The 27,454-nt window shown below is 53.3% G+C and overlaps 1 protein-coding gene across 2 annotated transcripts; it reads right to left on the bottom strand.

The window, feature by feature from the left end:
• Positions 1-335: 335 nt before the first annotated feature.
• Trim62 (tripartite motif containing 62) lies at positions 336-27,454 on the bottom strand. Of its 2 annotated transcripts, none has more exons than XM_036178253.1 (5): positions 26,442-27,454; positions 14,444-14,557; positions 10,576-10,832; positions 8,907-9,022; positions 336-2,588 (listed from the first exon to the last, which is right to left on the bottom strand). In XM_036178253.1, exons 1-5 carry the CDS (start codon positions 26,847-26,849, stop codon positions 2,038-2,040), a joined length of 1,446 nt encoding a protein of 481 aa, XP_036034146.1. In that variant the 5' UTR covers positions 26,850-27,454; the 3' UTR covers positions 336-2,037. The 2 variants fall into 2 exon arrangements, with proteins under 2 accessions (XP_036034146.1, XP_036034147.1); XM_036178254.1 differs by having other exon boundaries at positions 14,444-14,539; positions 26,442-27,452.

Below are 27,454 nucleotides of genomic sequence, written 5' to 3'. Positions count from 1 at the left end.
AGCCCAGGCCTGTATAGTTTAAGAGAGAAGACTCTTGCTGCCCTGTAGGTTTCCCTTTCTGCTTTCAAGGCTGCCCATGGCAGAGAGGTCTGCCCAGCCTAGGGCTGTCCTGGCAGAGCTGTGCTGTGGGTGCTGGCCTAGAACTCAGTTCTTACTATCCAGTGTAGGCTGTGGGCTTCTGAGACTTACATCCTGTCTTTGGACCTCACTGATATGTGTCCAGCAGGGCTGCCTTGGGGACTGGACTGGCTATGCTAATGAGTGTCCCCTCTCTGGGGTGGGGCAGGCTGTTTTGTGTTCATCAGAATGAATGGAACGGACACCTGTGCCCTGTAACTTTAATTTAATACAAATTGATCATAATGCACAAAAAAGGGCAATGTTTTAAATAAAAATACTGTCAGGAGTAGCCTGGAGTCTGGGAGTTGAGGGCATGAATAGGGCTCAGGATTCCTCTTGCTCAGGGAGGCCCCAGTGCATGGCAGTTGTAAGTGGGAGCCCCTCAAGTTTGTCCATTCTGGCTCCTTGGAGATGGGCATGCTCCCCGAGTCCCAAATGCAGGATTGAAGTCCCAGGACTGCAGTGAGGCTGGGGGCCATTTTGGTTACACTTCTTACTACTACCTACTCCTGAGGTTGTTGCCTCTGGGCAGGGACAGGCCGGGACAGAGCCATGGAGCATGACACCTCTAGCAGCTCTACTTCAAAGTCAAGGCCTTGAGGTGGATTCATGAATTCTCCTGAGTTCTGCACAGTTGGATGCTGTAGCAAGGAAATTGTGGATGGGCCTGTTCCACCTCCATGTTAACTTTCTGTATGGCCGAGGCTAGGAGAGAAAAACTACATTTCCCAGACTTCTTTGCTGTCAAAATCTGGGTTCTGACTCAGGTTTCCCCAAAGGGATCCCTCTGAAAGATGTAGATTTGGAACCTGAGTTGAGAGAGAGGCAGGCTCGGACAATCACTTGCTGGCATGGACGGTGGCAGCGAGCAGCTTGTGAGGCAGGGGCTCCCTGCAAGTGGACACAGCTTTCCTGGTTACTCAAGACATGGTCACTGAGTTGTTCCTGGAAACCCCAAGGCTCTCCTCCTCCAGTGCTTCAGTGACCTTGCAAACCACCAGGGAGCTGATTTCGAATTCTTGTCTGATGAAGCCAACTAAAGTGGTTCTTGTTTGTGCTTCAGGATCCTGTGGGAGTCAGACACCAAGTCCAAGGTGGTCCGCACCAACAGCCCTCCTGGGGGGTCAGGCAGGTCCTGATGCAAAGAACCAGCGCCCTCTCTGTCCCCATAGCAGGTCACAGAGGCCTGGCTGACGGAGGGCTGGCCGGGACATGGCTCATCCATTGGTGCTTTGCCCTGACAGTGCTCTGTGTTGGTTTCTGGGGTCCTTATGCCTCACCCTACCCCAGAGTCCATGGACTGGAAGGTAGTGGCATGACTGTACTATGTGGGCTGCCTGTCACATGCCACAGCATCGTCTCTGACTTGTACATTAGTGGGAAAAGAGGAAACCCACAGCTCTCAGCTTGGTACAGGGGTGGCAGGAGAGGGTGACCTCAGATAACCCTAGGATCAGCTCCTGCCTGGGTCTCCTGTGGACTTGGGTCAAGAGTAAAATGGCCCATTACTCTCTTGGTCAGGGCTGAGTCACGTTTTAGGCCACGAGCATAAGAGGATTCTGTATATCTTTTGGGCTGCTAGCTAGTGATCTCATCTGATCTGTCATGAGGCTAGGTCACCTGGGCAGAAGGAGGGAGATTTCTTGTCCCTGGGAGAATAGGGATGATGAGTTGGACAAGGGCTGCCCTGGGGAGAAGCCACATCACATTTCATTATGATCAGAGCCACAGGACATTAACCATGGACCACAGTCTCCAGCTCACAGGCAGGGCAGAAGAGGCCGGGGGATAAACAACTGGCCTGAGGTCTCAGGGTGGCCATGGTGGGTCTGAGTAATCCAGGCCCCTGTCTGCTGGGCAAGGCTCTTCTTGCTAGTGGTCACAGACCCAGAAGGCTTTGGTCTCCCTCGGCCCGGATTAGATTCGGACAGTGTTGATCCTCAGTGGCTGGACATTCTTGCCATTGGCATGGCTCTGGCCAGGGCTGAAGTAGGAGCAGAGCTTGCCAGGGAATTTCTCTCGGAAGGTGTAGAGCCAGGACATGTCATCGGCATTGTAGAAGATGAGGAGGCCCTGGTCATAGTCCAGGAAGACACCCACCTTGTCAAGCTTGTCACGGACGTTGAGCCGCGTCCAGGGCTCTGTGCACGCACTGTACTGGTTGCCATCGTGCATAACAATGCAGTAGAAGCCACGACTAGGCTGGATCTGGATGCTGCCCTTGCGGCTGGCAGCCTCGTGGGCCAACCCAATCACCCACTGGGTCTTCTCGGCCACCACCACCTCCCAGTAGTGGACTCCACCACTGAAGGCTTCGGAGCCCAGCACTGACACCTCCACATCAAAGCGCTTTGGTGAGTCCTGCAGTGGTTGTGGGTGCAGGTTCCCATAGGCCACGATGGTGCAGTCATCAGACAGGATCAGGCGCTGGTGGGCAGTGCCTGGGTCCAGGGTTAGGGCAGCTGGCACTAGAGAGAAGAGGAGGATGGAAAGGTCAGTGGAGAGAAGGCTGTGAGTCCGTTATCCAGTGCCTCCCTGAGTAGAGGGTCCTGGTTGGTCTCCAGGATGCTATTGACCTACTGTGTCATAATATAAATGAATATTAGCTTGTCCTCTTGTCTGTTTCTTCCTCCTCTGAAAAATGGAACAGCCTGTCATCTTTACACCTGGCTGCAGAGGGGGTAGCTGATAGGGTCACAGAATGACTCCCAGGGCAAAGCCCAGAGGAGGTCCAGAATTACGGGAGTTTCAGAGCTGGGAAGGAGCAAGATTAGTCAGATGATACTGCCCCCTAGAGGGCAATCTGGAAACGTTTGCCACTTGTCTCTGAGACTGGTGGGAGCCTGGGGCAGGCCGGCCTCACCAGGGATCCTTCACCCCCACCACTGAACTCCAGATGTCCTGCCACACATCCACATGGTCGAGAAATCTTTATATGTGGATCCGAAAGTAAACCCACCGCTGTGTATGTATAAATGTGAGACCGCTTTTGTAATTTTAAAACACAATGAGGATTTTGGAACGCAACGACCCAACCGAGGGGGGCTACATTTTATTGTTGTTGTTTAGAACTAAGAATGATTTGCTCTTTTGGAAAGAGGATGTCCAAGGATGACACCGTTGGCACAGGCAATCTCCTGAATGGTGTTTCAGTGACACTGTGAGCACCTAACGGTGGCTTGGCCGTGTTTTCCAACGTCAGTCTAAATGAGCTTCCACATACTGACTTTCAAAATATTGAATTAGGGGCTGGGGGATATAGTTCAGTCGGCAAAGTCCCTGCCTGGCATGCACAAAGCCCCGGGTTTGATTCCCAGCACCTCATAAAACTGGACATGGTGGTATGTGCCTGGAATTGCGACACTCTGGAGGTGGAGGCAGGAGGACCGGAAATTCAAGGTCGTCTCCCACTACACAGGGAACGTGAGGCCAGGCTGTGCTGCAAGAAGTGTTGTCTTCAAAGACGTTTAACCACAAATAATCTTCTATTTTTCCTCTATATTATGGTCAGTTGTTACATATGCATGTGTACATTATTGTATGTACATATATACTAAAAAGGTCATATGTTTGATCTGAGATTTAAAAATTTGTTTTTTTAAAAATAGACAATATGGGGGTTGGGAATTTAGCTCGGTGGTAGAGCGCTTGCCTAACAAGCGCAAGGCCCTGGGTTCGATCCTCAGCTCAAAAAAAAAAAAAAAAAAAAAAGACACTATGTCCCAAAATGTTGGAAATCTGTAATCCTACCAACTCTTCCATTTGACAGACAAGAAAATCAAGACCCAGGAGCCCTGACTAGTCACAGGTCAAACGGCAGACCTGGGACTATTCAAGGCCTCCTGGTACCTGGCCACAGTCTACCTCTTCATTCTGTCCCCCAACCCCACTCTATTCAAAGGCCCACTTTGTACTGAGGACTCAGCTGGTTCCTCCTTAGCCTCCGGGACTCCTGTGCTCTCTCAGTGCTGGTCTCCTACACAGGGCATGGCCTTCTGGGCCCGATCTCACCCACTTAGCACCCAGAGGCCCAGGCTTGGGTTGCAGTGAACTCTCTCTCCCTTGAGAGTTCAGTGCCCAGCACGGAGCCTGGTATGGACAGGCTTCTGGTCACACAAATGCATTCACTCCTGCCCAACAGCGTCCAGAGGTTGGTATAGGCTGGGTCACCTGCTCTGAGCTAGCTATACTGGCTCAGCAGGTCTGATTGGACGGTGTCTTGAACTCTTGTCAAGACATCTGTTTATTCTTCCGGCTTATTCTGACAACCTCCCAGGGAGCGGAGGAAGCCTGGGACCGGCCACTTCTCAGCTAGATGAGTATTTCCAGCCCAGAGCAAGACAGGGAGAGAAAGAGTGGGAGGGAGCAATGGAATACTGCTACAGCTCCTTGGGGCTGGCTCTTCCCTTATTAGCTGGAGCAGGGACATGATCTCTAGACTGGACCACTGTTACTTCCTATTTGGTGCCTTTGTAGGCTGTATACACACAGAGAAATAAGAGGCTCCATTGTTTGTGACTGTCCCACTAGGTGGCCATGGCTGGTCCCAGCATCATGCAACCCCAACAGGCTGACCTGCAAGGAGCTTCTTTCATGAGCTAGGTCACAGTAATTCACTTCTGAACCTCACATTTATCTCTTGTCTTCAGAATGCAGAGAGCTGTGTGTCAACAGGAGCCCCGGGTATAGAGGGGCCCATGGAACAGTCCCTTGTCCAGGGACATAAAAGGTGGGGTAGTGGACCCACATGAACATTCTGTCAGTCACTGGGTAGTGGGTAAGAACAAGAAAGTTGTGCAGTGTGAAGAATTCCCACAGGAGGGAAGTATGTGTGTGTGTGTGTGTGTGTGTGTGTGTGTGTGTGTGTGTGTGTGTGTCTGTGTCTAATTAGATACAGATGTTGTGTCGCTGACACTACAGGCAGTGGGATACACTGGGGGTAGAGTGGATGTGCGGGTGTTAGGGTCCCAGGGAAAACTGCAGCAATTGGGAATGCCAGACTCCCACGTCCCAGACACCTAGGATACTGTGAGGGGGCCAGCAAAAGGGAGACCCTAAGGCTCAAGGAACAGTTAAGGGGACACGGGCAGGCAGCATGCAGACTCAGCCTGACTCTCAAGTCTGTGTAGGGCATTGTGGGCCACTTCCGGAGCGTCTGCTGAGTGGGTAGGGCTCCTGGTGGTTCTAAGACGGTGTGACAATGAAGAATCTGTGAGCAGAGGAAAGCCTGACCCCAAGGGGCATCTGTCCTCTGTGCAGACCCTGATTCCCTGGGGGTGGGGCCAGCTCTTGGGGGGCAGGGCCTGGGCTGTGAGCCTGGCATTTCCCCTGGGCGAGAGGTATGGCCTGACTCGGGGCCGGCTTTTGCGCTCCAGAGAAAGTGAGCTCTCCCACCTTGTCTTTAACAGAGTCCCATTCCCAGGCCTCACAGCACCCTCCCTGGGACTGGCAGGAGGGACCTTCAGTCCAAAGAGAGGGGCCCTGAGGGGCACACTGGTGTGGCAGCTCCCTTTCCCCTCTCCAAGAAGCCTGTTCCCTCAGGATAGTGACGAGACCCAGCGAAACCAAAGCCTTTCTCCAGGCTCATTGCCTTAGAGGTCAGAGTTCACGGCTAGCTGTGACACTCTTATTTATAAACAAAGGCTGGGCCGAGGCCTCTCTCCTCTCCAGGTGTGTGCTGAGTCTCTAAAATGTCTCCAAGACCTTGGATCAAAAGGCACCCAGGAAGGGTCACAGACTTCCAAGTCCCATGAAAATGCTTCCTGTTCTCCTCCACTAACACCCAAGCAGCAGAGAAAGGCCTCCCAAATGCCCAGCCCAGGACTCAGCCTGGCAGCTGGAGGCCTGCGACTCTTTCTTCTCCACTATGGTAGGGGTCTGATGGGACAGTAACTATGTCTGTATTTTTTTTTTCTTCTCCAAGCCAGGCCTTAAAAAAAGACAGACAGACAGACAGACAGAAATCTAGCCCTGCAGGTCTCACACCTCCTCAGTGCCCTCTTCTTCCCTTCACAGTCTCTGCACAGAACGGGCATTGCTCCAGAGAGTCCCAGTAGTCCCAGGCTCTCCATGATTGCAGCCATTTTTTGGAAGAGAAAATTGAGGCTCTTTGAGGTAAGTGGCTTGCTTAGATTCTACTTGGGGTGAAAGGTGAATTGGACCACGAGCAGGGTCTTTTCACATAGTGTCCTTCCATTTTTCGGCCCCAGCAAGATGGAGAAAGAGTCTGGTTCATAATAATAATAAATAGCAACCATGCTTACTAAATTATGGGATCATCTTCACAGAGAAATCCGTTCTCTCTCTATTCTACCCTGGGCAACAACCAGGACCATCTCTAAGGTGTAGGTGAAGAAATTGAAGCTTAGCTGTGGGAAGTGTGTGGGGGGAGTGGGGGGGGTGTGCTTGCTGGGGGGGGGGGAGGCAGGTTGCCTCGGGTCACACAGCGGGGCAGAGAACATTCTGGGACTCTAAATGATTAGATCCAGATGAGTAGCAATGCGGGAGAGGCCCGACAAGGCAGGGGAGGCTGAGGCGGGAGAGAAGTGTCTGGTGTCCTTGGGATAATGGGCTGCCTGGCTGGCTGGGGAGGTTCGCACCTGGGAGCCGGTGATAGGGCTGCCTTGGCAGAGGGATGGTGGACGGAGGGAGGGGTGGGGGGTGGGAAGGCGGCTGGTGGTGATGAAGTGTGGAAGCTCCAGAGTAGAGGAGAGACAGGTGTTAGCCGGGGTTCTCAGATGACCCAATGGGAAGCTTAGGCTGTAAAGGAGGAGCCACAGCTAGGTCCCTGGGGAAAAGCCGCCCTCCCATCTGGACATAAAAGGCTCTGGTGCTCCCTGAAGAGCCAGAGTGACTTCATAGGTACCACAGACAAAGAGAGGGCCCAGCCAACCAGGTCACCCTTGTCTGAAGTCCCAGGGGCCTTTGTTCAGGGCAGAGTGCTCAGGTCACACACCTGCCCACTCAGGTCACTTGCAGGTAGTGTTCACAAGGCCTGTGGTCTCAGCCGGGACAATTTTGCTTCCAAAAGAAATCTGACCACGGCCGGAGACACTTTTGGTTGCTCTAACGGAGGGGAGGGGCCTGTGACATCTAGTGAGTAGAGGCTGAGGAGACTGCTAGTCGCCTGTGTGCAGGACAGGGCCTCCAGCGAGACCTTCTGGGTCAGTGATGCAGGGGCTGGAGACTCCCTGCTTGGAGCAATCACTTGCTCACTTGTGATGGAGGCGAAAAAGGGATACTATCGTCCCCATCATTCAGAGGCCATAACTGGGCTAGAGGAGAAAGGGAGTATCCAAGGACCTGCAGCGCGTCCCTTTGACACTTACTGAGTACCTGCTGGGTATACTAGGCACTGCTCTAGAAGCACACTTGGGTCTATGACAGTTCTTTCATTCCTTCATCAACACTGACTGCTGGCTGCAGGGGATACATTGAGCTCAACCTCCGGTCCCTCCCTTAGAACTCAGAGGGGAGAGAGAAAGAGAGAGAGAGAGAGAGAGAGAGAGAGAGAGAGAGAGAGAGAGAGAGAGAGAGAGAGAGAGAGACATATAGGCTATGATCAGGCATTGCAATCAGAAAAGCCCAAGGTTCCCCTGAGGAAACCCAGCAAGTTGTTTCAGCTGAGGTATTTAAAGGCAAAGCTACAAAAGAGAGAGTTTTGGCCGTCAAATACCAAAGACGGTGCCAAGGTCTCCAGGCAAAATGTGCCAAGGAGGGAGAATTTGGCTCCTGCACAGCCTGGAGATGGTTCGGTACAGCTGAATGTGATGTCTTGGAGGGTTTTGACTGACTGGGTGAGGCTCCTGTGATAGGGAAGGGCAGGTGGCAGCTGAGGCAGACAGCTTCCAGACTGCCCGGGTCCTGGGGAGGAGAAAAAGATCCTGGGGCTCTTGTCTCCCTTTAGGTACACATATGGCTCAGTGTGAAAGTCCTTCAGAGGCGGGGAGCACACCCCAGGAAAGCTGTTGAGTTCGCTAGAAAATGTTCCTTCCCCACAACCATTGTTGCTTTTGTCAGTTAGCCCCCCCCCCCCCAACTCTAAGACAGCAGGAATGACATATTAGATGAGGCCTGTCACCTGAAGGGGAGCCCCAGCTCTGTGACCCAGCACCCACACCCATCACTGATGGGGCTCAACTGAGGACATCCTGGGGTGACCTACGCTCCCCAATACTCAATGCAAACCTGAGCTTCCCTTGGCTGCTCCATTTGGAGCTTCTGATTGATTGACCCCTTGCCCTGCTCACATACCCTGCCCACACACCTCCCCACCCCCCCCCCCCCCCAGCCCCAGGCTTCCATGATGTGCAAATCCCATGTCAGAGCCTTGTCCCGTTAGACTGCCAAGGTCTGGTCACTAGGCCGTCTCCCTTGACTCCTCAAACTGAGGGACAGTCACTGTTTGTAGAATGGACTAATACATCCATCCAGGTGGTCTGACTCCCGTGTCAGGACAGGGAACGTCTGTCCCTCCACTTGGGGAACAGGCACAGTAACGGCACCTGCTGGAGAGGGTTTTCTGGGGACTCGGTGAGCTCAGCATAGGCTCTGGGGCACAGCAGATGATCCATCCCATTGTTCTAGCTCTGAGCCTCCAATTCTACACGTGTGACATGAGGATGACTGTGGTAAGTACCCCCATGGTGACATAGAGCACTTAAAGACAGAGCAGAAGAACATCAGCAGGCACTCTGCCCACATCCTGCTCGGCCACCTGTCACACTTGGCCCAGGTGGCAATCCACACTTCCCCCTGTCTCTCTGGGAAGACAGGCAGAGCCTCACCTGGGTGAATGTCCTGGAAAAGAGACTTCCAGATGGTGTACTGCAGAGGGCCCGTGTACTTGGAGGTTGGGAAGTCTTCGTATGTCAGGTTGGTCTCATGGATCTTCCCCTTGAGCCTGGAAGGACAGCAGGAGAGAAGGTTTCATGAGATCTGGTACCCACCTCCAGGGCGAGGTCATGAGTGGGATGTCTGTGGGACTGAGACACAAGTACCTGCTTCTGCCATGTCCGACCTCTCTCTGCCCTTAAGTCTGTTTGCTGTAAAATGGGTACTGTGCAGTTGTTTCTCAGGCTCCTGGCCAAAGTCAAGTGCAATGGGGTACTGTGCTAGCCTTGCCTTTTGAGGCTCGTTGAGAGGAGTTCATGGAGTCATTCACAGAAAATGCTTAGCTCAGTGGCTTGCTCATGGCCAACGTCAAGCACATGATGTTAGTGGTGAGTGTCGATCTCCAGTAAGCCAATACTAAGTGATGCCATGAAGGAGAGCTTTGAGAAGCCTGGGTTTGAACCCTGGCTTTACCACCAGACCAAGTAGCTTTGACCAATCAGTCAACTGGTTTAACTTCTCTGAGATTCAGTTTCTATACTTGTGAAATGAGTATTGTAACTCCCTGCAGGGGGCTCAGAAGGTTATAATAATATAATGTCTCTAAAGAATGATATACAGTATTAATGTTAATGTAAGTAAGGGGATGAGGAGATAGTTGGTAAAGCACCTGCCTTGCAAGTATGAAGTCCTGCCAGGCGGTGGTGGCGAACGCCTTTAATCCCAGCACTCGGGAGGCAGAGGCAGGAGGATCTCTGTGAGTTCGAGGCCAGCCTGGTCTACAGAGTGAGATCCAGGAAAGATGCAAAGCTACACAGAGAAACCCTGTCTCGAAAAACCAAAAGCCAAAAACCAAAAAACAAACAAACAAAACAACACCAAAAACCAAAAACCAAAAAAAAAAAAAAAAAGCAAGGTGGAGGTCACAGAGATGCATCAGAAGTTGAGAGCTTACTGCTCTTCAGGGGATTTGGGTTTATTTCCCTGCACCCATGTCCAGTGGCTTACAACTGCCTGTAACTCCAGCTCCAGGGGATCTGATGCCCTCTTTTGGTCTCCACAGGCACCCATACATTCACGGTATACACTCAAATAGACACACACATACCCATAATCCTAAAACACCCAAAGTGGACAATATCTGAAGAAGGACAGTTGAGGGTGTCCTCTGACTTTCACACTCACAAAATGCACACCCCATCTCCCCAAATACATAAAATACATATGTGACACACAACACGAAAGTGTGTTGAATGACTCTAAACACCAATAAATATTGCTTATGCTGTTACAATATAGGTACTGTTCTGAGATTTCACTTTGTAACCCAGGCTGGCCCAAAACTTGTCACAAACCTCCTGCCTTAATATCCCCAGGGTTGTGATTACAAGTGTCAGCCACCACGCACACCCAACTTAGACAGAATATATTATATACAGAATTGTAGGGATACGGAAGGCTTTTAGCCTGGGCTCTGGCATATTTGTAGCAGATGCCTATAAACGAGGATGAAAATATGACTAGATGAATTATCTGCTGACAGCCCCATTCCCATGAACCCCCTCGCTGCCTCAGTTGGGTTGGGAGAGGCACTGAGGAAGGCTGCAGCCAGGTGGCACTTACCTCTCAGACAGGGAGGCCACTCCAGCCAGGAAGGTGTGCCGGTCAGTCTCAGCCAGCCGCTCCTGCAGGATCTGGGTACCCTCTTGCACCTTGCGCAGTTGCTGGCTGTAACGCTGGACCTTCTGCTCAATGTCGGTCAGCGTGCGGGCGGTGTCAGCCTCCAGCTCCTCTAGCATGGCCTTCTGCCGCTCGCGGAGAAGCCTGTGCAGCCGCTCAAAGGCCTCCCCGATGGTGGTCCGCAGGCTCTTGGTGGAGGACTGTCGGGGGGGGGGGGGATGACCATCAGGGGTTATAGGAAAGCATAGGTGGGATCCAGTGTGAATCTCACTGTGTTCAGTTGCCAGTGAGAGGGGGCAGCTTTGATACAAAAATGAGGGAGTGTGTGTGTGGGAGGGCTTGGAAGGCTGGGTACGGCACGCAGAGAAGCAAGGTGATAAGATGGGACCTGCCCAGGACAGAAGGGCTCGTAGTTCTATGGGGGTCCATCAGGAGACTAATGAAGTGGAGTCAATGAGGCTGTGAGAGGCAGGAATGGGCGATACTGCCCAGATTCCTGGCACAAGCAAAGGAGGGATGGGAAAAGCTACATGGGGGATGCCTGTGTGCCCAGTCTGGGGTTTAGTGGTCTGTATTTTAAACACCCCATCTATAGGTTCAAAGGATGATGACAAGGCGATCATGGAGGTCAGAGGCCTTCATAAACAAGCAGAGACTGGGCACATCTTGGTGTTCACTCTAGGAACAACGCCACTGCCAAGGGAGGTCTACATATACCTAGAGACTCTCCCTTCTCTGAGGCCCAAGAGGAGGCAGCAGAGTGACAGGAGAAAGGTCCCAACTCTGGGTCTCTAGCTGTGGTGGCCTCAACTACCTGAGCTCTGGGTACCTCAGTTTCCCCATCTGTAAGAGGGGTTACAAAAGCCACATTGAGGGGTGTGGTGGAGATGTTCATCAAACAGGGCGCAACTCCAGGCACAGAGGGAAAGCTGCTGTCCAGCAAAGGAATGATTTCTAACAGGCATGCCCACGGAGTCCACATGGAGAGGTGGCTTCTGAGTGGGCTCCAGGGATGGAGGGAGCATCGGTTGGGCATGGCAGTGGGGGGTGGGTAGGCAGAGGGGGTAGCTTGAGGAACCCTGAGAGTCAGGCGACACAGGATGTGGCCGCATGTGGGGCCTGCCTCTGCAATTTCACTTGTGGGCCTCTGGCTGGCAGTTCAGAGAGTCAGAGACCCCACTGTGTTCAGTGCCCGGGGCTCTGTGGGAGGCTCCACAAAGGCTCAATTAGGGCCTGTTCTCTCCTGTGGTGGCTGCTGGCCTGCAGGAAGAACGGCTGGCAGCAGGCCAGCCTCCCCGCGCATGCCCACCCAACACACTGGGAAGACAAAGAAGGAGAGGAACAGAGGAGGGGGCCTCCTGGAGCCCCAATCCCGGGAGGCTGAGGCTGCTGCTGAAAGGATGGGGGTCCACCTCCCTGTATCCTCTAGAGCCATCTTCCAGGGCCTCCAGGCTCCCGGTTCCCCTGTGTGGCTCCTGCTAAACTGCTCCGCATCACTATCCACCCAGTGGCTGCAGAGTCTTGGCTTGTCTCTGTTTCTGTGGCTGTGCCTCCCCAAGGCTAGCGGGGTGGGGGAGGGCTCCTCCCGAGAGGCTCTCTCACTTTTCCAGCTGTTAGGTAGCCCAGGGTCTTATCTGCTGCCTCCTCCACACTATGCCTCTCTAGCTGGTGCACGAGCTCTTCCTAGGGAGGAGTGGCGTGTTCCCTGTCCTTGTGTACATCTCCAGGCCTGGTGCAGGCTGGAGGTCAGACAGCATCACTGATGAAGGGGAGAGGGAGGGAGGGAGGGACAGAGGGACGGATGAACTTGCTTGAGATTATGTCACGGCGTTGAAGGCAGACTCCATTTCCTTTCCATGCTAGAGTCTAGTGTCCCCAGGGCAAGAGGGGATGGATAGAGAAAGAGGATGCCAGGCAGAGAGAGGGGACCAGGAAGGAGCATATCAGAGTGACAGCCCAGGAGTTCTGTACGGAGCCCTGTTGGGTCTTCCCAAACTCTTCACATATACTTTGTCACGAAAACAAACTGTGGGGCCTCAGGCATGGCTGCCAGTCTGTCCCGGGTGAACTTTCCTCTCTGATCAAAGTGGGATTGCACTTTCTCGCTACCAAATGAGATGCATTACTCCTGTTACTGTTTACGCACACTTCTCCCACAACTCCTTGCTATGGATCAGATGCCCTCAGGACCCGCCTTTCACCACGGGGTCCCGGGGATTGAACTTATGCTGTCAGCCTTGGCAGCAAGCACCTTTAATGGGCTGAACCACCTCCCTGACGACTCTATCGAATCCTAAGGCTGCCCTGCCTTTCGTTTTGGCTCCTTGGTGGGGAAGGCAGCCTGGCTTACCACATTCCCAGACACATACTGGGTCTGGGGCAGCTCTGGCCCTTTCAGAAACACTCTGCCAAGAACATGTCATGCATCTCAGAGCCTACCAAGGAAAACACCATCAGAGGAAGGAGAGCAGACGGCCCCCAGGCAAGGCCATTGGAGGGCAGGCAGGCGCTGCAGAGGAACCAGTCAGGCACCAGGTGAAATATGGCCTCAAAGCCTCCGTCAGCATTTCTTATATAAATACACCCGTCCAGACAGGAAGCCAGGCTGGGGAAAGGGAGGGGAGGCGGGCCCCCCAGCAGCACACAGATGGACAGGAAAGGTGGGCAGGAGGTCAGTGAGGGGGGAGAAGTGAAGCTGTAGGGAGAACAGACCCTCAGACACCCACCCAGCCAGAGAGATTTCCATCTGTTTCTCCTCGTGGGAGCAGTGTGGAGTCACCAGACAGACAGAGAACGTAAGGCTGTGAGAAGCAATGAGGTCGCAACCCCGTGGCTGTTTCTCATCTGTCACCCACTGAGGGGTCCTGCTCAGAGGCTCTCTGGAATGTCCTCTGAAGGAATGTATATCATGACCCTCCCAAGACCACGCAGCGGGTTAGTGGCCATGCTGGAACACAGATGTAGGTTACCAATGGCTTCTCCAGGCCAGGTAACCCCAAGGTTCTGCCCCAGCTGCGGTGGCTTTCATCTTGTAGAGCAGGTCAGCCCAAAGTCATTCCCTAGAGTCTCTCTGCGTGTGAAGTTCTCCTCCCAGACCTGAAGCTCTGGACTGAACCGGCCAGAGTCCCCAGTGTTTAGATAGGAAGCCCAGGAATGTGATTTACTCAATGTCACATGGTCAGTGTGAGGTCTGGACCCAAGCACTCTTCTCAGGTTAGGGACAAAAGGTTCCACCCCATCACTGTAGCCAGAGACCACAGAACAGAATTTTGCCCTACTTTTCAGAGTTGGAGTCAGGTCCCCGCTTCCTCTCCAGACATGGTCTTGCCATGTAGCCTAGGCTAGCCTGAGACTCAATGTCTTCCTGTTGAGCCTCCTCAGTGCTGGGATTACAGGTGGGTCTCACGACACCTGGATTTAGAGTCCTTATCTCCATGCTTGAGTGCTTGAGGGGAGATGGCAGGAGTCATGGCTTGGAGGGGACATGCCACAGTCGGCTCCTGGGCAGCGGGCCCATTTAATAAGGGAAGAACAAAGAGATGCTGAGTAGACCTTGTCAGCCCTTCCGGGTCCCACCCCAATGCCTGTTGAAGTTGAAGAGCAATGGCCCCACTCAGGCACCAAAGCTCTCTGGGACGTTGGGGGCGGGCCCAACTCCCCTTCACTTTCTCAGAAGCCCCACTCCTGCCCACCCTGCCTCTCTCCCACCACGCTTCCGCACCCGGAAGCCAGGTTTCCTCAGCGGGCAGGAGGATCCATCTTTCCCTGTCTCACCACTGCCCTCCCCGTCCCCACAATGGGTCAGGCTCACCTTGGTCTCTGCCAGCTGTCGTTTAAGTAACTGTAGTGCTTCCGTGTGCTCACGCTCGCTGTCCTGAAGGGCTTGAAGCTGCTCCTTCAGTTCCCTCTGAAATACACACAGGGCCTGCATGGGGGAGCAGGCCACAGCCAGCCAGGGCAGTCTTCGATGATGGAGAGCCCAGCTCTGTTGGCAGCTGGGGCCTATCCTGCCCTTGACCCCCAACCCCAATGGCCACCTCCCATTATAGCTCACCCATCATACCCTGTTGAGTGTGTTGATTTGTTTCCTAAATCCAAGAGAGAACACTCAGTCATGGCGCCATATCCTAGACCTCTTTTTATTTTGAAATAGGGTCTTATTCTGTAGACCAAGCTGGCCCAGAACTCACTACATAGCCTAGGTTGCCCTTAAACCTGCTGCAATCCTTCTTCTGCCTTACCATCTCAAGTAGCTAGGGTTTCAGTCGTGAGTCACCAGGCCTCGCTCTCTGGTCCTCCTGATGCCAAACAACCTCTGCATACCTGCCCCCACCCTGCCCCTTAGCCACTGGCTGGCACCTGGGTGACGCTCTGATGGGGACCCAGATCACAGCAGCTCAGCCCACCGCTGCAGGCTCACTGCCTACAGTCTCTGCTTGCCTGGTTGGACCCTGCTCTCAGCCTCCTGCTGGTACTAAGTCACGGCAGCCTTTCTGCTACCCCCATTTTCAAGTGGCAAAAGGGTACAAAGAGGTCAAGAACCTAGTCCCAAACGTACAGCCTGCACATACCGGTCAGGGGCAGCACGGTGAGCTGGAGCCGGCAAGCTTAAAGCCTGGTGACATATTTCTACAATGATGAATCTAAGATGACGCACCACAACACATCCAGGCAGACAAACCACTATCAGACTGTAAACAGGGCTGGGAACCAGAGACAGTCAGCCAGGAAGCTTGCTGGCCTGCTAGCAGTAGGCTGTGAGTTTGGTCTCCAGCCCTGACGCACAAAGCTAGTTGTGGTGGCACATGCCTGCAACCCCAGCCACCAGGAATGGGGCAAGGGGATCCCTGGGGCTCACTGGCTAGCTAGCCCAACCTAGTCGGTGAACCCTAAGTCCAATGAGAGATCTTGTTTAAAAAAAAAAAAAAACTAGGAGAGTTGGAGAGGGGCTCAGCGCGCGCGCGCGTGCGCGCGCGCACACACACACACACACACACACACACACACACACACACAGCAAGATGGCTGGGGGTGGTGGTGGAGCGTTAACTGCTAACCCTGATGTCCTAAGCCTGATGCCCAGAACCTACATGGTGATAGAAGAGAAGGGACTCCTAATAGTCCTCTGACCTCCACACACTTGATGTACACACACACACATACACACACACACACACACACACACACAAATGCCTCCCCCTCCGACAAAAAACAAGCTCAGTGTTGTGATTTTTCCTCTGCCTGGAGTTCCATTTGGCTCAGCAGGACACTTATAATGGTCTTGCTTAAAACATTGATAGTTTGTTCATTATAGGGTTTCTGGCCTTAATTTTGTTTGAAAAGAAAATGTCATATTGGGTGTTATACATGTAGACCCCTGAAGGACCACACTTGTCCACGGCGTGGGTGTGTATTGCTGGCCTCACTCATTGCGACAGGACTTTGATGAGTGGGAATCCCGTACAATCTGTTTGCTGTTATAGCTTCCTGTATCCTCAGTGCCCAGAGTGGTCCGAGCACATGGCAGGGTCTGTTTATTTGTCAAATAAACAAATCGGGGTGGAGGTGGGTGGTCCCCAGCAGAGTCCAGCTCTCTGCACTTTCTGAGCCTCTTAATCATAAGCAACTGTCCTCCGGTCTGTCCCTCCATCTTCTCCATATTAGCCCTTGGGTTCTCCATGTAGGTCCTGACTACTTATCTCCATCTGTGATCTGCACCCAGTGGCTATCTGATACCAGCTGGGGCTCCAGGAAGGGGCTGTGTCACTGAATTTTCATAAAAACAGACCCTGTGCAATCCCCGGGGACCCCAGTCAGCTTAGGCCAAGTAGTGACAGGTACTGGTTCCTTTTTTTCCCCCATTTGAGGCAGTTTCTCTGTGTATCCATGACTGTCCTGGAACATGCTCTATAGACCAGGCTGGCCTCGAACTCAGAGATCTGTCTGCCTCAGCCTCCAGAGCACTGACATTAAAGGTGTGCACCACCACTACCCAGCTGGTTCTTATCTTTACCTCCCTCTTACTTATCCATCTTGTCAGAGCCAGGAGGATCCTCGACAAACAGCTGGTCCACTAAACACCGACACAAGGAGATGGTCAGGATAACTTAGGAAAGGAGGAATGGAGAACACAGAATTACCTCCGCTCACTATCACTCGCTCATTCACCCACGGTTTACTGAGCAGCTATGATGGAAGGGGCACCCCTGAGGTCTGGAGAGACATCAGAGAACAAGGCAGGTGCACTTTCCACCCACGGGGATCTTCCGGTCCAGTGAGGAAGACTGACCACAAACAGGAAAAATGAGTAAGGGAATGACCAACATGGTCCATGCTCTAGAGAAGATGGCCGAGTGTGTGCCAGGCAGGCCACCTTAGATGCTGTGGTTGGGGAGGTCTACTCAGAGGAAGGTACATGAGCATAAAGCCAGCCATGAAAATAGGGGTAACAAAAATGTGGGGGTGGCAAGTTTTGTGAGAGCTTCAACAGACACAATGGCTGGAATTCTAGCAGCCTTCTCTGTATGAGACAACAGTGACCACAAAAGTCACAAGCCGAAAGGCTCCGGGGCCACCGAGTCCTCAACGGGCGGGCCTACTGCCCCACAGTGCAGAATGTGGCTCCTTTGGCCCCCCGACAGCTTGGGGTCGCATCTAGCTTGGGAATTTGTCAAGAAGTAGATGTTTGGAGAAATGGCTTAGTGCTGCATTCTCCCCCATGGTGGTCGCCATGGGTCCTGTAAGGTTCTGGAAACCCCATCTGTCACATTGTTCAGAACATCCTGGGAATGTGGACAGACTCCTCACTGAATTTGAACCCAGGGTCTGAGGAACTGGCTTGCCCTTCTTCCTACATCCATCCAGGGGCAGTGGAGACTTTTCGCCCCTCCACACATACACACCAAGGTCTCCTAGGACACCTATGGCACTGTCAAGGCTGGGGACAGAGAAACGAGGGATGGGGTGAACTGGGGAGAGACCAGGAAAAACTCACCACAGTGCATTCAGGGATAGTGTTGGGGACATCAGACCTGCCTTTTCTTACTGAGGAGAGGAGGTTCTGTGGGGTGAAGGGTACTCACTGATGCCATCCTGGCCAGAAACCTGCGACTCATCTCTGGACCTGACAGTCGGCCCTCAGGCTTGCTGTGCAGTCTGGTCCTATCACCACACCCACAGCTCCTGCTTTGCCTTCATCATCCCTTTTCTGAATTCCAACCTCAGGACCCCTCTCTGTTCTGTGCCCAATTGCACCCCCCCCCAGCAGCTTCAGTGGACATAAAAACGTTTCTCCAAACCCCCAAGCTTTCTTTGGAGTCTGGGAAGAAGAGCACGAGGCTCGGGGGCAGCATTCAAAGCCCTCTACGTCAACCCCGCCATCTCTACTCATCTCTTGGTCTATTCCTGCACTGCTCAGCACGACAGCCTTCAGCCTCATGCGGCTATTTACATTGCAATGGGTGAAAATGAAATGGAGTGGAAAATTCAATTTCTTGACCGCACTGGTCTCATCTCATCTCAAGGGCTCAATAGCCACTTAGGGCTGGCAGCTAGTGCATCAAGCAATACAGATGCAGAACCCTCCAGTGTTCCAGAAAGTTCTGTCAGACAGCCCTAAATACCAGGCAGTGTTTGCATCCCAGCCCTTGCTCAATGTGGCCTCTGTTCAGGATGCTCATGTGACTCAGAGGTCATCTGTCCTGAGAGCCCATCTCCCAAACTCTCCCCTGTCATGGGGCATTCCTGTCTGTGTGCAGGGCGTATTCTCACACCGTTGTTGCAAATGAATTCTTCTCCCTTTCAGATGGGTCTCACATAGCCCAGGCTGGCCTGAAACTCACTAAGTGGCAGAGGATGACCCTGAACTTCTGATCCTCCTGCAGATGTGCACCACCACATCCAGTTTATGAGGTGCTGGGGATCGAACCCAGAGATTCACGCATACTGGGTGAGTCCTCTATTAATGGAGCCACATTCCCAAGCTCCACACACTGTAGTCTAACTGTGAGGTTACCTACCAATCTCCCTTGCTAGATCTTGCTAGGTGAACCTGTTCAGAGACCAGGACACGAGACAGGAGTGTAGGGAGAGCGGCTTAGGAGGCCTTGGGCAGGCAGCTCTGGGTCCAATCCGCAGCCTCAGAAACAGCCAATCCAGGGGACCCAAAGCCTGGAGCCCACGGTGCAGGAGGCAGACTGAGCTGTGTCACTCAGCACTCTAGCTTCTTCTCCCTCTTCGGATCAGACAGACATGGGTGAGAAAGTCACCTGCTAGCTGTGTGTCCCCCGTGATGTCATCTAACCTCTCTGAGGCCCAAGGCCCTCCTCTGCAAAATGGTGATAAATCATAGCCCCTAGGGTGGGGACAGTGAGATGAGGTGACAGTAGGGTGTAGTTAGACCCCCAGGGCACATAACCTGGCATTTACAGGGTGCCTGGGATGCTGTCACTGTGTTCCATCTGAGGCCCCTGTCACCGCTTCATGTCCTTGTCCCAAGCTGTGTCCAGGCGGCCCCTCCCTGCTTCCTGAGATGGTAAAAGCAGGAAGGGGTGGGAGAGACCATCTGCTCCAACCCCTGCCTGCGCCAGGACCGAAACAAATCTAAGGGACTGACTGGCCCAAGGCCACACAGCTTGCCAGGGGAGAGGAAGCCAGAAAACTCACTCCTAGTTGAGAGGCCAGTTAGCAAACAGGAAACTGTCAATAAACTCCTAAGTGACAGAGCAGCCACAGAGGAAGGACATGGTGCACATAGCTGCCTGTAGGGAGCTGGGTTCAGTTTGAGCTTCACGTGCATCTCATCATGACCTCTACTCACAACAGTCTAGAAGGTTCTATCTTACAGAGAGAGGAACTGATGACCACAGAGGCCAGGCAGCTTGCTTAGGGTCACAAAGCTATTAAGAGAGGGCCAAGGTTCTGGCTGACTCCAAAAACACATTCAACACTGACCCTTGAGCTCTCTACTCCCTTTATCCAACAGCAGCCACTGGGCATCACGGTTGTGCGATGCCCTAATCATAGAGATATCGAATAGTCTGCAGCTAGTTGGAGAAGCAAAGTCTCGAACAGGTGTCAGGGAGAGCAGAGTTCACATGGGGGTCGGCCTGGGATCCAGTACAGCTGGCACCACTTAGCCAGGTCGGTGGCACCTTCCCTCGTCTTGGGTTACCAACCTGTAAAGTGAGGCTGTAACAGCATCGGCCTCGGAGAGTTGCTGGGACCATTAAACAGCTCGGTTCCTGACATGACACACCACACAGGGTGGGCTGTCACGGTTCTGGAACCCTGTCCTCCAGGCACGCCATGGCCACTGTCGTCTCGAAACCAGAGCCCCTGTGATTGTCTGCTCAAGACTGGGAGGTTAGCGCCCCTCACAGAAATGGGAGAGGGGTCATCAGACTCTCACGTGAGATTCCAGCCACCCAGCACCTCCTGCCCCGGCTCTAGGGGGTGTATAGGAGGCGGGAGGTTAACTGAAGGGGGACATTTATGTGACTCGTCACCTATGCTATTTCCATGACGTGGCTCTGGGAGCCATCCACACTTCTGTAGGCAACCTCTCACCCATTCTCCAGTAAACATTTCCCTGGTTTGCTATTGCCCTCGCTGTCTGACGGAACACCCGGAAAAGTCACGCAATCGTCAGCCTAAGGATGAGAGAAACAGGACCTTGGATCACAGAGAACACCGGAGTCTGCCTTCATTTTTGACGGGAGGGCAGAGAAGGCAGGTGACAGGGCCCCCCTGACCATTCCAAGTGGTAGGGTCTGGTCAGGCAGGGCATACCTGATGTGTGCAGGAAGTCAGGCAGGTGACAGGTGGGTAGAGTCACAAACTGGAAAGGCTGGCTAGGGCCAGCTGGGCTGGAGTGGAGGCCTTGGGTGTCATCTGGTGGTGGTGGTGGTGGGGTTTGAGTCCTCAGTCCATCAAAGCTAGTTGGTTCCACCATAGGGAATGGGGTTGGAGTACTGTGTCGGACTACATAAGCACACAGCTGTACAGCTCCATCATCAGGGGGGAGATGCTGTAGAAGCCATCTTGACTCTGGCCTCAGGGACCCTTCTCATCTCCACGGAGAATCCTGACACTGCTTGCCTGTGTTCCTACCCAGAGTCAACTTGCTCTCTTCTTCCTTCTTCCCAGTCCCTCATCTGGGTGCTCCTGCTCCTCCTGACAGACACAGGTTCTTCTCTGGCATCAATATTTTTGAGGCCAAGCCCTCCCTGTGACCTTTGGAGCCTCACAGTCCCTGGCAATACAGCTGCTCTCCTGTCCTAGAGCCTCCCACAGACGGCCATGCACTGCTCCAGGCATGTAACTGACAGGCTACACCAGTCTGCTCACACCTGTCTCCGGTTCCCCAGCATCTTCAGGATCAACTTCTAACCCTTGAAGCATCCCCCCCCCCCCCATATCACATCCACATCCACGGCCCATCCTAAGCAAGTCACGCCTCTTTCCAATCCTTATGCCCCCCCCCAACAACTGTCCATCGGTATGTGTGCCCACATATCCATGCCCTGGCCATATTCATGACCCAAATTCAAGTTCCAATTGACTTATTGGTGGTGTGACCTAAGCACAGTGTCTGTATCTCAGTTTCCCCATTTGTAAAATGGGACAATGGTTGTGAGTATTAAAAGAGAGAGGGAACAGCCTGGCGGTGGTGGTGGCAAGCCTTTAATCCCAGCACTCGGGAGGCAGAGGCAGGTGGATCTGAGTTTGAGGTCAGCCTGGTCTATAGAGCTAGTTTCAGGACAGTCAGGGCTACATAGAGAAACCCTGTCTTGAAAAACAAAACAAAACAAACAAGCAAAAAGGTGTGTGTGTTTGTGCTCGTGTGTGTGTGTGTGTGTGTGTGTGTGTGTGTGTGTGTGTGTATGTGTGTGTGAGTGTGTATGTATGTGTGTGTGAGAGAGTGTGTGTGTATGTGTGTGTGTATGTGTATGTGTGTGCGAGTGTGTGTGTGTGTGTGTGTGTGTGTGTGTGTGTGTGTGTGTGTGTGTGTGTGCGTGCACCCAGCCCCGTGCAATAGCCATAGATGTCTTCCTTTCCTCTGCTCATACCCTCCCTGGCCTGACCTGGATTACTTCAATGTGTTGGGTAGACCTTGGAAACAGCCCCCTATTCAGGAGGGGGCCTGACCCATAGAACCCTGGTAGGGCCATGATCGGGTACCTTTGTCCTGGGTTCAACACAGGACCAACCCTCAGCAGCCATGTAGGTATGAGACCAGGACAAAACATTCAAGTCAATCTTGAATCCAAGTTTGATCACACCTCCAAATCGTTCATGCCCACCCTGTGTCCAGCAGAGCTCTAGGTGGGGTGGCCAGCCAGACTGTGACCTTGGAGTGACTGGGTTCAGGGCTCTGGCAAGCCTATCTTCTTATCTGTAAAGCGGGGAGAGTGGACCAGAGGGTGTCCGAAGCTCATGTACTTTTGGTTGTTCCCCGAGGAGACGGTCGGAGGGCTGATAAAGAGGCTGTGCCTTCCAGCTCTTCTGCCTGCTTTTAGGGAAGACTCAGGCCAGTTCCCAGTCTCCCAGCCTCAGGGAGTGTCTGAAGAATGTTGCTGAGCCTTGGCCCTCTCTGGATGTAGGTACGGGAAGGGCTATCTTAAGGGACTGTGCCCACCACATCAGGTGCACCTGCGACACCCAAATGGTTCAACTCTTGTATTTTGTCACTATCAACCTCGTCACCAGACAGTTTTGTTCCAGAAAATGAACACTGTGGGGGGTTCCAACTTCAACTCTCAGCTCTACACTATGACCTGAGCTCTGTGCAGCTGGACAGATACCTTCATGGAGAGGAGGGCAGGCGCCGCCAGCCTCAGGCTCATGCAAGGCTGCTATGTGCACAAAACCCTGCCCTTTCCCAGGGGATGTGATGGCAGAGGGCCATTTCCCCAGGACAGAAATCTCATCGGTCTCCTTGACCAGGTTACAAAATAAGTGCTCTTGTGACTGTCACCCTTGGGATAGGCAGTGACTCTCTCTTTACACGGAAGGTGAACAGTCTCTTCTGACTCTCTTAGATCAGAAGGGGGACAGGGAAGCCCATGCCTTCCACTCTGCAGAAAAAGTCAGAGCAAAGATTTGAGCCCCACACCCACAAGCCTGCTCTGCCCTCCTAGGCTGACTTCTTGTCTCTCATCACTGTGCCCAGCTTGTCAGGCTCCCATCCAAGGCCCAGCCCTGCTGCCTTTGTTGGCGTGAGGCATGCCTTAGGAAAAGCTCCAGTGATCACATGAGGTCTGGAAAGGGACGCTCAGATGAATCGGATCCTCTCTCTGGGGTCAGGAACCTGAGATGGCTAGGGAGCCGGATGCTCTGCTTGATCAGGATGACATCCCAGCCACCTGCCCTGGGGTGTCAGCCGGCACCAACAGACTGTCCCTAGTCTGGTCTTGTGCTAAGTGCTCTTGATACAAAAACTGGTGGGGTAGGCAGGAGACAATTCTGGATGATAGATGGGGAGGCCAGGGAATGGCCCTTAGAGGCAGCAGAGAGGCTAGACATGGCCCAGTTGGACTGGCCCCAAGTCCTGACCCTGACACTCACCATCACTTAGCTTTGCAAGCCTGCCTCCATTTACAAAAGGAATAAATCACAACGGTACCCACAGCAGGTGTAATGAAGGTCACGTGACGCATTACAAGCCAGCTGTGGGCAGCCCTTGGCTCACGGACCCCAAACTCTTTGGAGATGAGCTCATCCCTTTCCTTTGCTCTGTGGTCCAGGTGCTCATCAGTAGTGGGGGGAGGGGTGCATGCACATGCACCCGCTCGCGCACACACACACACACACACAAACATACACACACACATACACACACACACACACACACACACACACACACACACACACACACACCCGGCATGAAACTTTTACACAACTATACAGTAATTCTAGCCAGGTTTATCCACAGGTAGGATGAGGGATATTTGACCTTTTATATCATATTGCCCCACTTCCTGTATAAATATTATCATTAGAATAAGTACAGATGTCTAAAAGTTACGCTGGCTGACTGTGTCAGCCACAGTTCTAGGCACTTGGAATCAAGAACTGTTAACCTTTTCAACACCCTCCCTAGGAAGGTAATCGATGACACCTGGAGATTCAGACAAATGAGGTGACCTGACTGAACTCATGCAGCTCGTCAGGATGCACCCCCTGGAATCTAGGGAACAGAACAGTTTTGTATGGCAGGTCAAGGGGTCAGAGGCTCAGAGATAACAAGTCATTTTCCTAAGGTCTCATAGGCAGCAGCATATGGCAGGACAGGGTGGAGCAGCCTGAGGATAAAGACAAAGCTATTAATCCTCCCACTCTATAGTTTCTAAGATTTAGAAGAAAGGTAACTGCTGCAGGCCAAATTCTGGGTAGGGGGTCTGGAGACCCCAGCTGTGTATGAGCCTGGCCTCCTCTGCCTTCAAGACCTTGGGTAAGTCTTCCCTCCTCCCCCCACCAGTTCTCCATCTGGCAAGTGAGTTCCACACCAGGTGCTCTCTCAGGCTCTGCCAGCTCTGTCTGTCATTCCCTGGGGGTAGGGGCCTCAGCACAGGGGCCACTATCTGCTGGAGGAAGCAGAGCTTGAGGTGGAGGCTGCCCTGTTCTCCGTTCAGCGATGGTTATTGAGCCTGCTCTCCCAGGAGGCAGGAGAGGCAGGTGGGGGTGGGGCGTGGCCTCTTGGCATAGCCTGGCCAAGGGGAGGCGAGTTTCCCTGCCACCATCTGCCTATGTCCAAAGGGGACATCATGGAGAGGTGAGTCTCCTTCTCGGGTGAGAGAGGTGGGGCTGGAAGTTTAGCTGGCAGAGCACGAGAGTTCTCGAGAGATCTCTGGAGGAGGAAGGATGGGAATGTGCGCTGCTCCTCTACCCTGGCTAGACACTTCAAATAAGTTCTTTCCAGATGAGCCACAGCTAGGTCCAGGCAGGGAGGGGGGTACTTATTGACTGATTCAGTTCTTGAGGGATGGAGAACTTGCTACTGGAAAGTTAGCTGACTCTGTTTTCTTTTCTTTGTTCTTTTTTGAGATAGCATTTCTCTCTGTAGCCTTGGCTGTCCTGGAACTTGCTCTATAGACCACACTGGCCACAATCTCAGAGATCTGCCTGCCTCTTTCTCCCAAGTGTTGAGATTAAAGATATATGTTACCACTGCTTGGCTATTTTTTTTTTTTTTAAGTATCTTCTACTTCTAAATCCTCTGGTTTGGGCCAGCTTAGACCAAGCTTGGTCATTCATTCATTCATTCATTCATTCATTCATCCACCATGCTTTGGGTGGGGGTGGGGCACAATAAACTTACTAAGGAAAACACTATTGAAACCTTGGGGAACTGTCTACTATTGGTATCCCAAAGCCAGGGAGGAGAATTGCTGGGTTGAAATAAGTTAGGTTGGAAAAAAAAGGATTCAAATAAGCTTGGGAATCACTTTATTAAATAGACTTCAGCAGGTGTCTTTCCTTCAAGATTTCTCCAAGTCTTTAGCAGGCAAATGTGAAACTGAGAATTCTCTAATGGGGAGACTATGGGGGATGTGCAATATTATCCCAATAAAGCTGATCTTGGAATGCTTCCTTGAAAAGCACCGCGCCTGAGGCTGGAGGGTGGCTCAGCAGCCAAGAGCTTCTGCTCTTGCAGAGGACCTGGGTTTGGTTCCCAGCACCCCCTGATAACTCATAATCATCTGTAACTCCAGTTCCAGGGGATCTGACACCTCCTGGCCTCTTAGGCACCACACAAGTACATGTTGCACATACACACAGGCAAAACACTCATACACATAAAATAAAATAATTAAAAATAAATAAAATATAATACTTATTGATCAAGGACATGAAGGAAAATGTAGGTCTCAGTATGTGTATATATCTATGTTTCTCTTTATATGCATTTCTTTCTATACAAGCATATATAAATATATACCAATGGAGCTTGAGTAAAGCTCTGGAGGGAAGATGTCTTAAGTGGAGCCTTGGGAGTTTTAAAGACACTGATAAGGGTCTGGCCCTCTTGTCAGTGACAATGGGGAGGTTTAAGGGAGATTAGATGCAGTTGAAAGCTGTGTTCAATTGAATACTCAAAGATTTTCATGTAGATGACGTCAACAGGGGTCATCAAGAGGCTTTGGTGAGTCCTAGGGGCCTGTCTTCACCTTCCTCAATCACCTTTGAGTCTAATTCTCCAGATCTTGAATTTTCACTTCCTGGTTCCACTCTCAATTAGCCCCTTCTCTGGTTTAAATACAAACCGGTTCTTGCCATATTTGAACTTGATCCCAGCCTTAGACCCTCACACACCTTGACCTAAGACTTGGCACCCAAACCTGCCCTCTGGGCAATTTGCATGTCTTAAGCTCAAGTCCCACCGGCATGGCATAGCCGAGACCGGTCCTCATGGGATCTAGATCTCTATGAACACCTAGAGCAGCAAGCCGCACCTACCCCCAAACCTGCCACTGTGGCTGCATTTAGAATAGCATATTCCCTATCCCCCTATCCCGCGCTAGCTGCGACAGTGGTCCTGCCCTAGCCTGGAGGAGCTGATGTCTCTCCTTCTGCCTCAGCCAGCATCTGGTCCAGATGTGACTCCCTCTCTACCCATCATTCCCACCCCACTCTCTCCAAGGACTCCCACCCTAGATACGTCTCAAGCCCATTCGATAGAGCCCAAGGGCCCCGCCCCTGCCCCGCCCCTCATCACAACCACGCCCCTCTGGCATTAAGTGGGCCTGGGGCCCTTGCCCCTAGTGGAACCCTGACCCCACCCACGTCCTCGCCTGCCTGTCACGCACCTGCAACTCCTCGAAGGCATCGTCGATGCCGGTGACCTGGTGCTGCTCGTGCAGCGCGGGCTCATCACAGAAGAAGCAGAGCAGCGCGCGGTCCGTGAGGCAGAAGAGCTTGACCTTGTCATGAGCCTGGCAGGGTCGCGCGGCGCGGCGCGCGTTGAGGATGGCGTCCAGCGGGAAGGCGCTGTAGCGTTCCACGATGTTGGCCAGCTTGAGACTGGGCGCCAGCGCGGGCTCGGCGAACGTGCGCCGGCACTCCGGGCAGTCGCGGGCGCCCTGCGCCTCCTGCCGCACCCAGTGTTCGGTGATGCAGCGGCGGCAGAAGTAGTGCTCGCAGCCCAGGCTCACCGGGTCCTGGTAGATGCTCAGGCAGATGGAACACAGCAGCTCGTCCTTGAGGCTGCACGCCATGGCGCCGGGGGCGGTGCGGAGCGGAGCCCGGGAGCCCGGCAGCCGGCGCGGTGCGATCGGGGGCGGCACCCGGGGGCCAGGCCCACGGGGGCACGGGAGACAGGCGCCGGGGAGCGCGGGGGGGCGCTGTCTGCGACGCGGGCGACACGGTGGCTCGGTGCCGAGTGGGGGCCACACGGGATGCGAGCCCTGGAGCTCGGTTTCGAGATACTAGATGTCCACCAGCGACGGGCGCTGGAGGAGAGAGGCCGAGGGCGTCCCAAGGAAGGGGCTCCAGGCGAGGAGGGTCTCGAGGACCAGACAGTCCCAAAGGATAGATGCTGCGAGAAGGAGATCCTGAAGTGGGGCGGAGGCCACAGTGGGGCTGGAATCCTGGGACCCGGACAGCTTTGGGAGCGGGGCGAGCTGGGGATGGGGAATTCTGCGGGACAGAGCAGCCAGACCCAGCCGCACCGCGGCTTTGCCCGGCAGAGCAGAGGAGGGGTGCCGGCCCGCTCAGCTGCCCGACTCTGGCCGCAGATCCCGGCCCCGCGCGGCCCCTTACCCGTACCAGCTCAGCGGCCACCGCTTCGGTCCAGCGCAGCCTCTCAACCCGGAACCAGCCG

The sequence above is a fragment of the Onychomys torridus genome, chromosome 2 (assembly GCF_903995425.1).
Source record: "Onychomys torridus chromosome 2, mOncTor1.1, whole genome shotgun sequence".
Taxonomy (NCBI): Eukaryota; Metazoa; Chordata; class Mammalia; order Rodentia; family Cricetidae; genus Onychomys; species Onychomys torridus.
The sequence above is the reverse complement of the archived record's forward strand: the minus strand, read 5'-3'. Positions and strand labels throughout refer to the sequence as shown.